General features: G+C 44.7%; 1 protein-coding gene across 1 annotated transcript in view; it reads right to left on the bottom strand.

Annotated features, from left to right (window-relative positions):
- LOC126188707 (carboxypeptidase B-like) overlaps nucleotides 1–16,149 on the bottom strand; it is a 162,492-nt gene that overhangs the window by 81,650 nt on the left and 64,693 nt on the right. Inside the window, exons 3-4 of the mRNA XM_049930315.1 lie at nucleotides 13,074–13,077; nucleotides 6,572–6,877 (exon numbers count right to left, since the gene is read on the bottom strand). Of these exons, the coding sequence (XP_049786272.1) occupies nucleotides 6,572–6,877; nucleotides 13,074–13,077 (310 nt within the window). The remainder of the gene's footprint in view (nucleotides 1–6,571; nucleotides 6,878–13,073; nucleotides 13,078–16,149) is intronic.

Here is a 16,149-nt window from a genome sequence, read left to right as displayed (position 1 = left end):
CGAGGGTGATATGAAAATTTCTCGGAACGGAATAGAGAAAAAATACTTACAACAATGAAACTTTTTTCATTTTTCAATGTAGTCTCTTTGTAGATTAATGCACTTGGTCCAAAGATGTTCCAGTGTCTCGATCCCATCTCGAAAATGAGTTTCCTCAGGCCTGCAAAATAGTTGTCAACTCCGGCTATGAATTCTTCGTTTGAAGTGAATCTTCGTCCACCAAGAACAATTTTCAGCATTGGGAAGAGGTGGAAGTCTGACGGAACCATATCAGGCGGATAAGGCGGGTGTGGCAACAGATCATACTTTAGTTCGTGTAATTTTTCCATGGTGACGGCACATATGTGCGGGTGCTCATTGTCTTGATGGAAAATAACTTTCTTCCTTGCTAAACCTGGCATTTTTTCTCGTATCTTTTGTTGCAATTTGTCCAGGAGGTTAGCATAGTATTCTCCAGTAATTGTTTGTCCAGTGGGGAGATAATGTACAAACAGAGACCCCATCCCATCCCGGAACACTGATGCCATGACCTTTCCCGTCGAAGGAATTGTCTTTGCTTTCTTTGGTGGCGGAGAATCAGCATGTTTCCACTGCTTTTACTGTGGTTTTGTCACTGGGGTATAGTAGCGCACCCAAGTTTCACCTGTGGTCACAAACCGGCGCCAAACGTGTAGTTCGTTTCTCCTAAAACGGGCCAAACTTTGTTCCGATATGTCCATTCTCATGCTTTTTTGATCCAGCATCAAGAGTCGCGGCACCCATCTTGCAGATAACTTTTTCATTTCTTATTCTTCAGCTCCAATGTTAGGCGCGTAATGGGGCGCCTTAGGGATATGGCGGCTAAGGAGGGGAAGAAATCCAGTGTGCACTCCGTGTGCATTCCTGGTGAAGTCATTCCTGATGTGGAAAGGGTCCTTCCGGATGCCATGAAGAGCACAGGGTGCAGCCAGCTGCAGGTGGTGGCACATGTCGGCACTAATGACGTGTGTCGCTTTGGATCTGAGGAAATTCTCTCTGGATTCCAGCGGCTATCTGATTTGGTGAAGGCTGCCGGTCTTGCTTACGAGATGAAGGCAGAGCTCACCATCTGCAGCATCGTTGACAGAACCGACTGCGGACTTTTGGTGCAGAGCCGGGTGGAGGGTCTGAATCAGAGGCTCAGACGGTTTTGCGACCGTGTTGGCTGCAGATTCCTTGACTTGCGCCATAGGGTGGTGGGGTTTCGAGTTCCGCTGAATAAGTCAGGAGTTCACTACACTCAGCTGGCGGCTACACGGGTAGCGGAGGCTGTGTGGCATGGACTGGGTGGTTTTTTAGGTTAGAAGGCCTCGGGAAAGTACGGGGTGGGCTGCAATCTCAAAGGGTACATGGCAAATACTGCAAAAATCTGTAGACACCTCAGACACAACATATTACCATTTCTAATCGGCGTAGTAAAAGCATTCAAATGCATAACAGCTCCCAGTCGCCACGGAATGGATAAATACAGGTCGTGTATGGTTTTCAAGGGACATTCAGGTAACGCTGATGGAATCAGGCAGCGCTTACGCACCTTTGTCTTCAAAGTAGAACGCAAGGACTCAATAATATTGAGATATGGTAACTGTGGTGGCCAGGAAGATGCGACAATTCATTATCGAGCTCACAAAACCAGTCTTGCATTATGCGAGCTGTGTGAGCAGGGCCCTGTCGTCTTGAACAGAGCTTAACCTTTAGGCAACAAGGATTGTACCATGGGATGAACCTAATCATCCAATACGATCACTTAATCCTTGGCAGTAATACCACGATATGGTTGCCCAAATTATCACCAAACTCCTGCCATGTTTCACTCGAGGGATCTAAATTCGTCCAAAAGTTGGAAACAGTGTTAACACAAAACTCATCCGATCAAATGACATTCTTCCATTACTCCATAGTCCAGGTTTTATGACTCTGGCATCGCGTTTCCCTGTTACGGTAATTTGCATCACTGATGAGTGGGTTTGGAATTCTAGCTGTCCCTGAAATTCCCCACATCTGGAGCTCTCCTCGTTGTTGGTTTTGGTGCTGACAGGGTCCGCGAGTGTGACATTCATTTCTGCAATAACGTTTGCAGCTACCGTCCTCTTGTTTTTCGTCACAATTCTCTTTAACGGTCGTCCGTCACGATCACTCATCACAGACTTTCCTCCGAGTTGTGACTTAGCGGATCAAGTTTTTCCGCTTCCTCCGCAAGTGATATAAATCTTCGTTCTGAGCCTCTTCAAACACTAAACAGTTCCGGTACCCTGGTTACGGACACACCCACCATAGAAGCACCAACGTATTACCTACGTTTGAATTCACTTAGATTCGACATAACGCATTCAAAACTACACAGAGCAGAGTTCTGATCATGGCTGACACTTGCAACACATTGAGGGCCGTTCGTGGTTGAATACAACAGCGCCTCCTGCAGACTTGGCTAGCCTTTGCACGTATTTTCAAGCATGTGTTTCACGCGATGTTCCCATATTTTTGTCGAACCCTTATATACGATTTAAGAATCACGTTAGTAACTGCTCTCATTGCCGTTAATTGATACTGAGAGGTTCCATGCCCTCTTTTACATGTCTCCTCTCATTTTCATCAATTTTATTAATGTTCTTTGTCATTGCACAGTAGTAACAGACCGAATAAGGTTATTGTAATGAGAGTATTTGTACTGAGAGCTCAAAAAATACATTTCATTTGATTCCTAAACATGTTGTGTTACTTCCATGGGTGGCTGTGCGAGACAAGCATCGGAGGACGCGGCACACGGCACTTCCGGATGGGGGCTGCACTTCCCCGAATTCTGAGGGGTTCGTACAATAGGCTTAAGCGCCTGGCGGAACGACTAACGTTGGTCGAGTTTCGCCTACTGCATGCAGGGCGAAACGACCTGCGAGACATCTGAGTGGCGCCGCAGTTTATGTTTACCGTTCCGGCGCGTCCAGAACGGAGATTCCTGGCACCGACTGACTGCATTGTCCTCTTGATTCTGAGAATACTTGTGGACCGTGCCCTGCTGAGTGTGACTGTCTGGCACCGGATGGCCGATGGTCTAGGCAGGTTGTTTTCGTGGCCGGTCAAACGGCAAGTTCAGTGCCCTCAGCTGAATAGCAGAGTCATGACTGGTCAACTTAAACTGAGGCTAGTTGACGTCATAATGCCCTGCTCGAAATTGGAGGAAACGGCCGGTATTGGCGCGAATGATGTTCTGAGACAGTGTGGGGGAATTTTGGAATCAGAACTGAATGCTGATTCGCGGTTTTCGAGGAGAGTAGAGCAATGGAGGCTTCGCTCTTGCGTTGCGCTGGCAGTAGATTCGGGATCTGATCTTCGTCGGAGTCAGACGGTCTTGCGACTTGGTCGCTCTTTTTAGGAAGAACTTAGAATTCTTCGGACAGCCTTCGCGGCCAGGGGTTGACACAGAGTTGCTACACGGCAGAAGTCGGCGCCTGCATCATCAGGACGCTGCCTACCGACGACTTGCTGCTGGTTTCAGTACTGGTACAGTATTTTGCGGTTCCGGCATTGTAGGACCTTATCAATTTTATACTGAATCCCTCAGCAGCACGCGCACTCGCTCTGCTACAAGTCCACCTCGCTTTTTTTCTCCATGTGATCCCATTTGAGCTCTCACTACTAATTGCGATACTGCTGTATAGTCGGGAGATCAATATTTGATTCATTAGAACCTCCAGTCATTATCGTCAATCTGTTGCATCACAGAGAGTAGGAGCCGAGCCCCTTGTTCCCGAGCCAACTCTTATTCTCATAATATTTCAGTATACTCTACCCTTTAACCTACTGTTTGTGTCGATAATCATGTGCATTTATGTTCTGATGTATAATAAATCTCATTGTAATATTTAATCCGTACATCATTCCGTAGATATTCGCAGAATCCTATTTCCTGTTGTTTATTATGATAAGGTTCTCCTTTATTTCCTGAGTAGATTACGACTTTTTATTAAATTATCGTGAGTGTGCACTCCCTATTTTACCAACTAGCAGGGTACACCATTATTTCCTTCCGTTGTGCGCATAATTAATTAGTTGGTAGATAAGAAGGGGGTCGAGTGCATGTCTCGTTCTCATGTAAAATTCGTCTGAACTAAAGAGGTACAAACTCTTCTCCACCCCGGCACCTCGCAATATTACTATGCTAATAATCACATTATTAATTTGTATTATTACTTAACAACTGTCGTGACATATCCTACGTTAGTATTCAGACTTAACGTTGTGAAGGTATACTCGTATCCGTCAGGGTTGAGAACGGGCAGAGTGGGAAATACTGAAGAATGGGATACAACCCGTCGGCTTTGAAAAAACCTGTCACAAGTTACCACGGATGACGCATTGGAGAGACATAGACGAACGTCGACAAAGGAATGTAATGCAGAGAAAACTGATCGCGGACATATACCACGTACATCCATAATTCGAACTTAATGTTACATATGTCACTTTTTTCGCTGTAAAAAGTAGAAAGTCTAGTGGCCCATTTTTCAGTTGATCTACACAGATATATGGTATATGGTCTATGACCGCGATCTGTTTTCTCTGTACTACATTCCTTTGTCAACGTTCGCCTATGTTTTTCCAATGCGTCATCCGTTGTAACTTGTGACGCCATTTTTATCTATATAGATCAACTGAAGAATAGGATACTAGACTTTCTATATAGATCAACTGAAGAATAGGATACTAGACAGCGAAAAAAGTGACATATGTAACATTACGTCCGATATATGGATGTACATAGTATGTGTCCGCGATCTGTTTTCTCTGCACTACATTCCTTTGTCAACGTTCGTCTATGTCTTTCCAATGCGTCATCCGTGCTAACTTGTGACGCCATTTTGGCCTATGTAGATTAACTAAGGGATAGGACACTAGTGCTAGCGAAAGCAAAAAAGAAAAAGACGTGATATATGTAACACACACATGGAATATCTCAGCTGATACATATAGATTATATCCTGGGCTTCCGTTAACCTGTACAGGTCAGCTGAAGAATAGGATACATGTAGTAACGAAGGCGAAAAATGCGACAAACGTAAAATTTGTATCCTGTACTCCAGGTGATGTATATAGATCAACTCAACAATAGGATGGTAATATTAGCGAAGGCGAAAAATTGCGAGAAAGGTAAAATTAGTATCCAGCACTTCAGCTGACCTACATAGATCAACTGAAGAGTGAGATCCTAGTACTAGCGAAGTCGAAAAAAGCGACAAACGTACAATTTGTAGTTGATCTATATAGGTCAGCTGAAGAACGGGATATAACCTTCGTAGTTTATATGAAGTATAAGATGCCAGTGTTACGTACGTTGCTTTTTTAGCTTTCTTTACTACTAGTATCCTATTCTTCGGCCCGCCCGGCTAGCCGCGCGGTCTAACGCGCTGCTTCCCGAGCGGGAAGGCGTGCCGGTCCCCGCCGTGAATCCGCCCGGCGGATTAGCGTCGAGGTCCGGTGTGCCAGCCAGCCTGTGGATGCATTTTAAGGCCGTTTTCCATCTGCCTCGGTGAATGCGGGCTAGTTCCCCTTATTCCGCCTCAGTTACACTATGTCGGCGATTGCTGCGCAAACACTGTCTCTCGCCGCGCAGGGTAGCCGCATGGTCTGAGGCGTCTTGTCATGATCCGCACGGTTCCCCCCGTCGGAGGTTCGAGTCCTCCCTCGGACATGCGTGTGAGTGTCGTCCTTGGCGTAAGTTAATTTAAGTTAGATTAAGTAGCGTGTAAGCTTAAGCAGTTTGGTCCCACAAGACCTTACCACAAAAACAAACACTATCTCCACGTACGCGTACACCATAATACTCTACCACGCAAACATTTGTGGTTACACTCGTCTGGTATGAGACGTTCCGGGGCGGGGCTCAGTGGGGGCCCACCGAACCGCACAGTAACCCTGGGTTCGGTGTGGGGCGGCGGTGGGGTGGGTGGACTACTATGGCCTATTGTGGGGTTGTGAACCTCTGAGGGCTACGGAGGCACGAAGCCTCTCCGTCGTTTCTAGGTCCCCAGTTTAATACACAATAAACACACACAATCCTATTCTTCAGTTAATCTACATAGTAATTGCAGAGGAAACAGCAATTGGAATGACTCATTATCAGACAAAGGTATAGTTAGAAATGTGTATACAAATAATTTAAATTTACCACAAGCGACAAAATGCGTACACAGTATCTATATCTTAATAATACATTCATTTATTTTTAGTTGCGATATTGACGCTTTGCCACAGAAGATAGCTGATTTATTATCTATGGCTCGAATACAAACAAAGTAATATCTATGACAAAAACATGTCATTGGTCAAAGCCGACGAGTTGTATGCCATTCTTGGCTAGCCTTTGTATGTACGTTCAAGCATGCGTTTCTCGCGATGTTTCCATATATTTGTCGAGCCCCTATATACTACGTAAGAGTCATGTTATTGACTGCTCTGATTGTCGTTAATTGATATTACTATAGTAATGATCAAATTATTAATTTGTATTATTCCTTACAAACTGTCGTGCCGCATCTGTGTTAGTGTTCGGACTTACCGTTGTGAAGGTATACTCGTATCCATCAGGGTTGAGAAGGGGTAGAATGTGCCAGTCGATGCTGTCAACGAGAGAGCTGTGTACTCCGTTCTCGACCAGCTGGTTGATGGCGTAGAGGGCGGCGGCGGGCGCGATCCACTCCCTGGCGTGGATGCCGGCGTCCATCAGGATCACTGGTCGCGCACCATCGCCGCCGGACGATATCTGTATCACGTCCAGGAGTCGACCCTCAGAGCTCTGTCCGATGGTCTCCACTCTCACCCTGATGGGGAAGCTCGCCGCCAGATCCAGCAGGTACTGCCGTATCTGCAAATGGACGACAGAGCTCTTCTGCTATAGGCTGCATAATCATCTGAGTTTTCGATATCATTCGTCATGTACATTTATTTATTGTGTGTTGATATATTGAAAACAACATACACAGGTTCTGTCGATCCATTGTGGACGTGGGATACCTGCTGGTCAAATACACTGGCCATTAAAATTCCTACGCCACGAAGATGACGTGCAACAGACGCGAAATTTAACCGACAGGAAGAAGATGCTGTGATATGCAAATGATTAGCTTTTCAGAGCATTCACACAAGGTTGGCGCCGGTGGCGACACCTACAACGTGCTGACATGAGGAAAGTTTCCAACCGATTTCTCATACACAAACAGCAGTTGACCGGCGTTGCCTGGTGAAACGTTGTTGTGATGCCTCGTGTAAGGAGAAGAAATGCGCACCATCACGTTTCCGACTTTGATAAAGGTCGGATTGTAGCCTATCACGATTGCGGTTTATCGTATCGCGACACTGCTGCTCGCGTTGGTCGACATCCAATGACTGTTAGCAGAAAATGGAATCGGTGGGTTCAGGAGGGTAATACAGAACGCCGTGCTGGATCCCAACGGCCTCGTATCACTAGCAGTCTAGATGACAGGCATCTTATCCGCATGGCTGTAATGAATCGCGCAGCTACGTCTCGATCCCCGAGTCAACAGATGGGGACGTTTGCAAGACATCAATCATCTGTACGAACAGTTCGACGACGTTTGCAGCAGCATGGACTATCAGCTCGGAGACCATGGCTGTGGTTACCCTTGACGCTGCATCACAGACAGGAGGGCCTGCGATGGTGTACTCAACGACGAACATGGGTGTAAGAATGGCAAAACAGCATTTTTTCGGATGAATCCAGGTTCTGTTTACAGCATCATGATGGTCGCTTCCGTGTTTGGCGACATCGCGGTGAACGCACATGGGAAGCGTGTATTCGTCATCGCCATATTGGCGCATCACCCGGCGTGATGGTATAGGGCGCCACTGGTGACACGTCTCGGTCACCTCTTGTTCGCATTGACGGCACTTTGAACAATGCACGTTACACATATGTGTTACGACCCGTGGCTCTACCTTTCATTCGATCCCTGCGAAACCCTACATTTCAACAGGATAATGAACGACCGCATGTTGAAGGTCCTGTACGGGCCTTTCTGGATACAGAAAATGTTCGACTGCTGCCCTGACCAGCACATTCTCCAGATCTCTCACCAATTGAAAACGTCTGGTCAATGGTGGCTGAGCAACTGGCTCTTCACAATATGCCATTCACTGCTCTTGATGAACTGTGGTATCGTGTTCAAGCTGCATGGGCAGCTGTAGCTGTACACGCCATCCAAGCTCTGTTTGACTCAACGCCCAGGCGTATCAAGGCCGTTATTACGGCGAGAGGTGGTTGTTCTGGGTACTGATTTCTCAGGATCTATGCATCCAAATTGTGTGAAAATGTAATCACATATCAGTTCTAGTATAATATATTGGTCCAATGAATACCCGTTTATCATCTGCATTTCTTCTTGGTGTAGCAATTTTAATGGCCAGTAGTCTATTTAATAAAGATATCCGTCAAACAGCCGTCCAAATTAAGATGTTATTTTATTTTCGCTACCAGTTTTGCCAATTCAATACGCCATCATCAGCCCCTTAGGCACCTCTCAAAAATGATCAATAATGGTATACTGGGGCCATCTGTTTCTGGATGTCGTGAATTCTCAAGTGCTTCCTTCGAAGACTTGACTGCCAAAATCGAAAATTTTTGAGGATTGCATATAGGCCCTGAAGATGGCACACGATACTGGTTGCGAAAATTAAATATAATATCTTCTTAATTTGCACATCTATTTGGCGAATTTCTTTGTTAAATATAAAGGTTTTTTGTTAATGAATGGTGCCGTTTTAAAAATTAAAAATCGATTTAGTACTTTATATGGGCAAACGTTTCAGGATAAGCAGCGGCAGCCGTCTAAGTTTTTGATGCATTAATCACAATCCTACAATGTGTGGAGTGCAGTGCGTGCTTTATCCGATCACACACTTCCTGAAGGGAGACTGTCATTGGCTGTACATAAACTCGGTCTTTCACAAACCTCCACAAAAAGAAATCGCAGGGTATTGAATCCGGCGTGTGGGGTGCCCCGGGGGAGAAGCTTGTTGTCTACTGTTGCAGCTCGTCCAGTCCAGCGTTGGTGAAGAACACAATTGAGAAGCTCTTGTGTATGCCTGTGAAAATGTGGTGGAGTACAATCCTGTTGCACGATTAATCATCATAGCGGTGTTCAGTTGGGATAGTATCCAGGCTCCCAACACGTCTCGAAATGAGTTACCAGTCACCGTTTGTTTTTCGAAGAAAACTGGACCGTGGACTTTCTCGCGCTACACCACACAGAAAACGTTCACTTTTGGAGAGTCACGCTGGTGCTCTATCAACGCGTATAGTCTCTCGCATCTCCGGATAGGGAAATTATGTGTGTTGGTCCTTGGCAAAATATGAGTCTTTCCACAAAACGAGCGTTCTCCATTTTAACTGCAGCTCTTCGCAAAAGTCACGCCTTTTCACTTTGTCTACTGGTGTAACGGCCTGCACTAATCCCATTTTGTACGGTTTAAAGCATAACCACTTACGCAACACCTTCCGCGCTGTAATCTTTGGTACGAACAAATTGAGGCGTAGCGCCGTATACCGATCCTGCCTTCGAAGCGGTTAAGTGGTAGATGTGTCTCAGAGCTGGATAGTGACAGATGGTGACGCGAGACTGGACGCGCACGTAGATTGTGTATCAGCAGATAGAGGACAATATTGGATAGGGGACTGATTTATTTTCGATTGTGCCCACTAGAGTGCACTAAAGTAATATAATGTTTTTCATAAACTGTTCTAGTATTTTCATAAAGTGTTATTAGGCCTTTTTGTGCAGGTAAAATGTTATAAATGTGTTTTAGCAGTATGAATTATGCGTGAGTGTGGTTTAAGGTTAATATGAAGATAATTGTTTAACGAGTTATGTAGTGGGATTTAGTGTGGGAACATTTCGAAGAAATATGGATGTGGACAAAGAGGATTTTTGTAGAATAGATTTGTAAAGTAAGTTTATGGTAAAGGGAAAGTTAATTCAGGTATGAATAACAATAGTAAATAACTTTATGCATAAACAAAACTTCCGCATATTAGATAATTACGTCGGTAAAAAGTGCAGTCCTTAGGTTTACTATTTTGCGATTGGTTATTAATGAAAAGCGCGGACTGACGCAGGAGAATGTTGTGTTGTTATTGGCTGTTGAGTAAACTGACCAATGGTAAAGCAATATTCGTCGCGCGCCTTTCTCTGCTGATAGAAAAGAGGCGGAGGAGTCGGAGCCTAGCCATGAAACAGTTCGGACGTGTGTAGTAGTAGTAGTTCCGATGGAAATGATAAGTTGCCGGATCTAGCAGTGTTTCATACATCAAAAGTGTGGTAAAGTGACGGCATAATTTTGCTGTGGGTGTGTAGAAATTTCTGAATTTTTAAATGAATTTTGTGACGAGAAAAGACATAAATTCCGCGTGGCGTATTGAGCAGGTCGGTGGCTAAAAACTGTGACTGCATTAGGTACCGACAGACTTAATATTTGGCGAGCATTCTCTACCGAAAACAATACGTATTTTTGTAGCTATTACGTTTTCGGGAAATGCAACACCATAAACTTGTTAACGTGAGTGACAGGGATAGTGACTGCGTTAAGACTAGCACGGGCTTGGTAGTGATACTTGTTCACCTAAATTTCCAACCTTTCATTTCGTGTGAAAACTTTCTCCCGAAACGTAGATTAGTGACTTTAATTGCAGCCTGGTTCACGTCGAAGTACAGTAGGTTTCGCTCGACTTCCCTACTGATGATCTGCTGAGACAATGTTCACAGGTAGGTGCAGGTACGTCGTAAAGGCACAGAAGGAACCGCGACGCTGCAAAATCTCTGCTTGCTTTAATAAGTGACTTGCGAGGACTTACGCCTCATGCCCTCTTTAGACGTTTGCATCACAGTGACGAGGTGGACCAAGACTCTTCCTCTTACAGAAGCATCCGGTTTCCACGAGCTGTCGGTACCACCTACCTGTTTTATTCTTGTGTGATGGATCTTCCACAAACCGTGCGTGAAACTCATGCTGCACTGTAGTCACAGATTTGGACACCCCAAAACGGAGCACACGGAAAGCCTATTCCTGCTGCAACGTCGTCTTGGAAACAGACGCTACGTCTGCGCAATTAGCGTGATAAGCGAGCACCGGGTACTACATGAAAAACTTGGTCAGTTTTCGCTGCTAATGGTATAAGGTATGTTCATGTAAGGTAATAAATTGGTTTATTATTAATTTTTAAAACCTGCGCCATTCCTTTACAAGCACCCCCCATACGGAGTAATTTTTTCCACCGAATAGAAACTCTAGGGATTGATCGATGAAAGGATACGGAACAAAAAAGATCTAATGAATTTACATCCGGAAATGCATGGTTTCCATGCTAGAGACCATTTATTCAGTCATACTTTGTCTTAGAGACTGTACCATGCAGCCATAGTTGAAGTATGCATGGTTTCCTCCTTGGTACTGTTCCTCATACGTCATGCCCTAGCGTCCTCTCCTGCCATAGTAATTGGCAATGTTATGTCGAATACACTTCTGTTGCTGACGCACCTTCTAGTTATGTGATGCAGCGTTATATACAATGGTTCCGTACTCGAATCGAGAGCTTGCCAACATGTTGTTTACTTTGGGAAAGGAGGGCAGCAAGGTTGTATCAGAAACATATCCCCCCTGAAAACAAACACTGTTTCACCGTTGTCTGAGTCAGGGCTGTTTCAGGAAGCAGGAAATCATGAACGACTTACCAGAAATGTTCGGACACCAGACTTTGAGGGAAATGCTATTAACACTGTGGGAGGTAACCGCCGTGTCACTACCAGGCCAGCCAGTACACGGTAAGCCAGATGACCGTGTGGACCATTCTCCATGACAACTGTTACAGCTTGTGCAGGGCTTACTAGCGACAGACTTTCGATATCGGAAGCAGTTTTGTAACTAGTTTATTCACCAGACAACCACGATTCTGGGATTTGTGTCACCCTTCCTATCCACAGATGAGTCTACCTTTACACGGTGTCTTATCTTCAACTTTCATAGCAGTCATCTCTGGGTAGTATGCAGAACCCCCATGGTACGGTGACAGCGAATCATCAGCATCGGTGCAGCAGGAATGTGTGGACCGGGATAATTGGCTAACGTATTTTGAGACCAGCCTTCCTTCCACGTCGCCCAATAGGCCAGAACTATCGGCGTTTCTTGCGGATGACTTTGCCTCCTCTGGTATAGGAAGTGCCATTGATGAAGCGAAGGGTTGTATGGCTACTACATGATGGTGCTCCAGCTCACTTCGCCTTTAACGTCCAGACCCATTTCAATCATGTCTTCCCTGTTCGTTGGATCGGACGAGGGGGTCCAGTTGCATGGTCTGCTCGTTCACCGTGTCTCAACCTGTGCGATTTCTTGTTATGGGGCTTTCTCAAAAGTATCCTGTATGCAGAGCCCATTTAAGATATGGGGACACTGGAGCAGCGTATTCATGCTGCCTTTGACACAGTTCGGATGCAGCCTGGCCGATGTGAACGTACGAGACAGAACATGCTACGGCGCGTACACGCATGCGTCGAGGCACATAGAAACCAATTTAAACACTTACTGTAACTACGGCTGCATGGTACAGCGCATTTTAGACCGCAGTCTCTGTAACAATGTATGACTGAATAAATGATGTCTAGCATGGAAACCATGCATTTATGGACATAAGTTCATTAGACCTTTTTTGTTCCATATTCTCTCATCGATCAGTTCCTAGAGTTAGTACATGGTAGAAAAATCACCCTGTGTGTTATGGAAGTGATAACACGATGAAGGCCGGCCTGTGTGGCCGAGCGGTTCTAGGCTCTACAGTCTGGACCGCGCGACCGCTACGGTCGCAAGTTCAAATCCTGCCTCGGGCATGGATGTGTGAGATGTCCTTAGTTAGGTTTAAGTAGTTCTAAGTTCTACGGGACTGATGACCTCAGATGTTAAGTCCCATAGTGCTCAGAGCCATTTGAATTTGAACACGATGAAGAGTAGGGGAGAGTGTTGTGTCTCGGAAAGCTTTCTAGACATTCGCCCCTAACCAGCCTGTAATAGAATTTTAATATATGTTCTTATTCCATTTATAAATTGTAACATACACTTTTTGTGTCCTGCAGTTTTTGCAGAAATTATAAAAATTAATTCAGAAGCAATATTCTAAGGTCCAACATCGTCATGTATTTTAGAACAAACATTCTATTGAAATTTAGAAACGTTACATTCTAGAAAATATTGTTGACACTGTATTTAACACTAGGTTACATTACTTTTCTACTACATAACAATTATCTGGAAGTGAAATCAAATTAAGTAGAACTATTATTAAAAACAGTTTTAATTAAATACATTTTGAAATGGGGGCTGTTTGAAAGTAATGCGAATTTCCATTTTCAAGGGATATAGAATAGTCAAGACATTAAAGAAACTCAGTTCATTTGCAAATGTTAATGTTCCATGGAAGGAAAATTCTTTCATCCAGGATACAAGATGATGCACGACTGGCGCAGTGTGGCCTAAATGTCCAAACGTTATATAACAAGTCTTAAATATATATGGTAATTTACTTACTGTAAAATTCTACAACGGGAGAATTAACAATATCTTCCAAATAGCTTTAATATATTATACAGAATTTAAATGTGTACAACAACAAATATTTACACAAAGCATAATACTAATGCATCATATCAACAAAGACGGTAAAAAATGCTGGGTACGAACACTCAGCGTAAGTCTACTTTGGATTCGCCGGCAGTACGTGTTCTGATCTACCATCGTATGATCTTTCGGGAGCGTTCTTCTGTGACGTGTCTGGTGGTCTAAGGTTCGCTGCAGTCACAAGTTTGGATGATTGATTACCACTTTTATGTAAAAACTATGCAAATCTTCCATGCTAGTTTCCAGTTCTGTTTAACAATGATTATGTTTTGCGTTGCAGGTCAAACCCCAGTCGTTTTTGGATGATACACGGCATTTGCAAAATGTAAATTTTCGCAGCCGTTAAAGTCACATTTGTTAGAATATTCCTGAATCGTATGCCGTGATCAGACGAATTTCTTGTTGAATCCCAACGTTTCGGCCCCTTCTGAGGACGACATCTTCAAGAGGAGGTTAGCTTTCTCGAAGATCCGTTACATACGCTGGTTCGCCACTAACTTAAGTAAAATTCCGTCTCCACGTGTTCCCTCGCAGAGGCGTGTCGTTACATGTTTTCGATACTCGACTGGTATTGGTCGTTGTCGGTTACTGGCGTCCGGTATCGCTATCACCCCATGGTTGAATACAGGCACACGTCTTCTTCAGATACTATTTTGTTTCCCACGCTACTGCTTCCTATAGATGCCTGGGGCAATCGGTTTGAAGATGTAGAGATAATGCTTACACACGGTTTAAAAAAATGGTTCAAATGGCTCTGAGCACTATGGGACTCAACATCTTAGGTCATAAGTCCCCTAGAACTTAGAACTACTTAAACCTAACTAACCTAAGGATATCACACACACCCATGCCCGAGGCAGGATTCGAACCTGCGACCGTAGCAGTCCCGCGGTTCCGGACTGCAGCGCCAGAACCGCTAGACCACCGCGGCCGGCACACACGGTTTACAAAAGCTTGGTACTTATTGTGAAAAGAATCAACTCGCACCCAATCCTAAGAAAACGCAAGAGTGTTAATTCCGTCTGAAACATAAACAAGCTGACAGGAAACTTGAAATATTCTGGAGTGGAGTTGCGCTAGAGTATTGTTCCCACCCCAGGTATTTGGGTGTCACTCCCGACCGTACACTGACCTACAAGGAACATTGTCTGAAGCTGAAGCAGAAAGTATCCTCCAGATACTGCCTTCTTCGGAAACTAGCGGGATCGAACTGGGGTACACATCCACAAAACTAGAACAACAGCTCTTGCCGTATGCTGTTCTGCAGGAGAGTATGCTAGCCCAGTGTGGTACAATTCAGTACATGCAAAGCAGGCTGATATAGCCTGAAATGACAGCTGTACGATTGTTACAGGCTGCCTAAGGCCAACCCCCATGGACAAAGTTCAATGTCTCGCTCGGATTGCTCCATATGACATCAGAAGAGGTCACCGCTAACATCGAGAGGCATAAATCAAATACAGTGACCTCACATCCACTCTTTTGACATCGACCTGCCAAGCCAAGACTGAAGTCCAGGAAGAGTTTCCTAACAACTTCACAGCCCTTAGAAGGATCAGCTGCGGCCACCCTACTCACCTAGTGGAAAGATGCCAACACCTGTCAAATTTGGGTGACACCACAAGAATCCCTGCCACCTGGACACATGGAGAAGTGGGTCATCTGGAAGTCTTTGAACAGACTACGGACCGAAGTCGCAAGATCGAGGGACAATCTCCTTAAATGCAACTTCCAACACAACACTGTGCGAATGCGGTTAATTGCAGCCACCCCTGCATCTCCTCAAATGTAACTCATGCCCAACCAGCTGTAGCATGAAGGACTTCACATCTGCAGCACCTAATGCTATCAAAGTTGCCCAATTCTGGGTGAAGACTGTATAGTTTTCTTTGTATGTATTGTATATGTGTTCGTTTTAGTGTACCTCTGACACTAATAAAGAAAGACTGCTTCCGATTAAGGTTATTGGGGCGTTTAATAATTTCTATGGCCTCATCTGAATATCCTTTCACTTTTGGCTGCCGGTACTTTAGTCGAATCAAATTGAATGCGGTGGTCTCCTGGCTGTAAAGGATGTGTCCGCAACATCTGATTTGTCAGTTACCTCAAAGCGCCCCTCGATTCTTTCAGTCACTTTTCGACCAATCTTTAGTATTACCCATGAACACGTCTCCACACTTACACGGTATCTTGTAAATCCCTGCTTTCCCTGTGGCTTGCAAACATCTTTGGCTGACTTTAGGTGTCCTGTGTATTGCTAATGGGCTTGTAGATTATAGCGATATTCCGTTTCGTCAAGATCTTTTCTATGCGGTCAGTGATATCTTTTATAAACGGCAGGAGAACTTACGATTTTGCAGATATGTGTACATCTCTATGATCTTTTCGTGGCCGTGTTAACGCTATTTTCATACTAGCGGACGAGTACCCATTCTGCAGCCATGCACTGGTGAGATATTC

This window comes from Schistocerca cancellata, chromosome 5 (assembly GCF_023864275.1).
Source record: "Schistocerca cancellata isolate TAMUIC-IGC-003103 chromosome 5, iqSchCanc2.1, whole genome shotgun sequence".
Taxonomy (NCBI): Eukaryota; Metazoa; Arthropoda; class Insecta; order Orthoptera; family Acrididae; genus Schistocerca; species Schistocerca cancellata.
The sequence above is the reverse complement of the archived record's forward strand: the minus strand, read 5'-3'. Positions and strand labels throughout refer to the sequence as shown.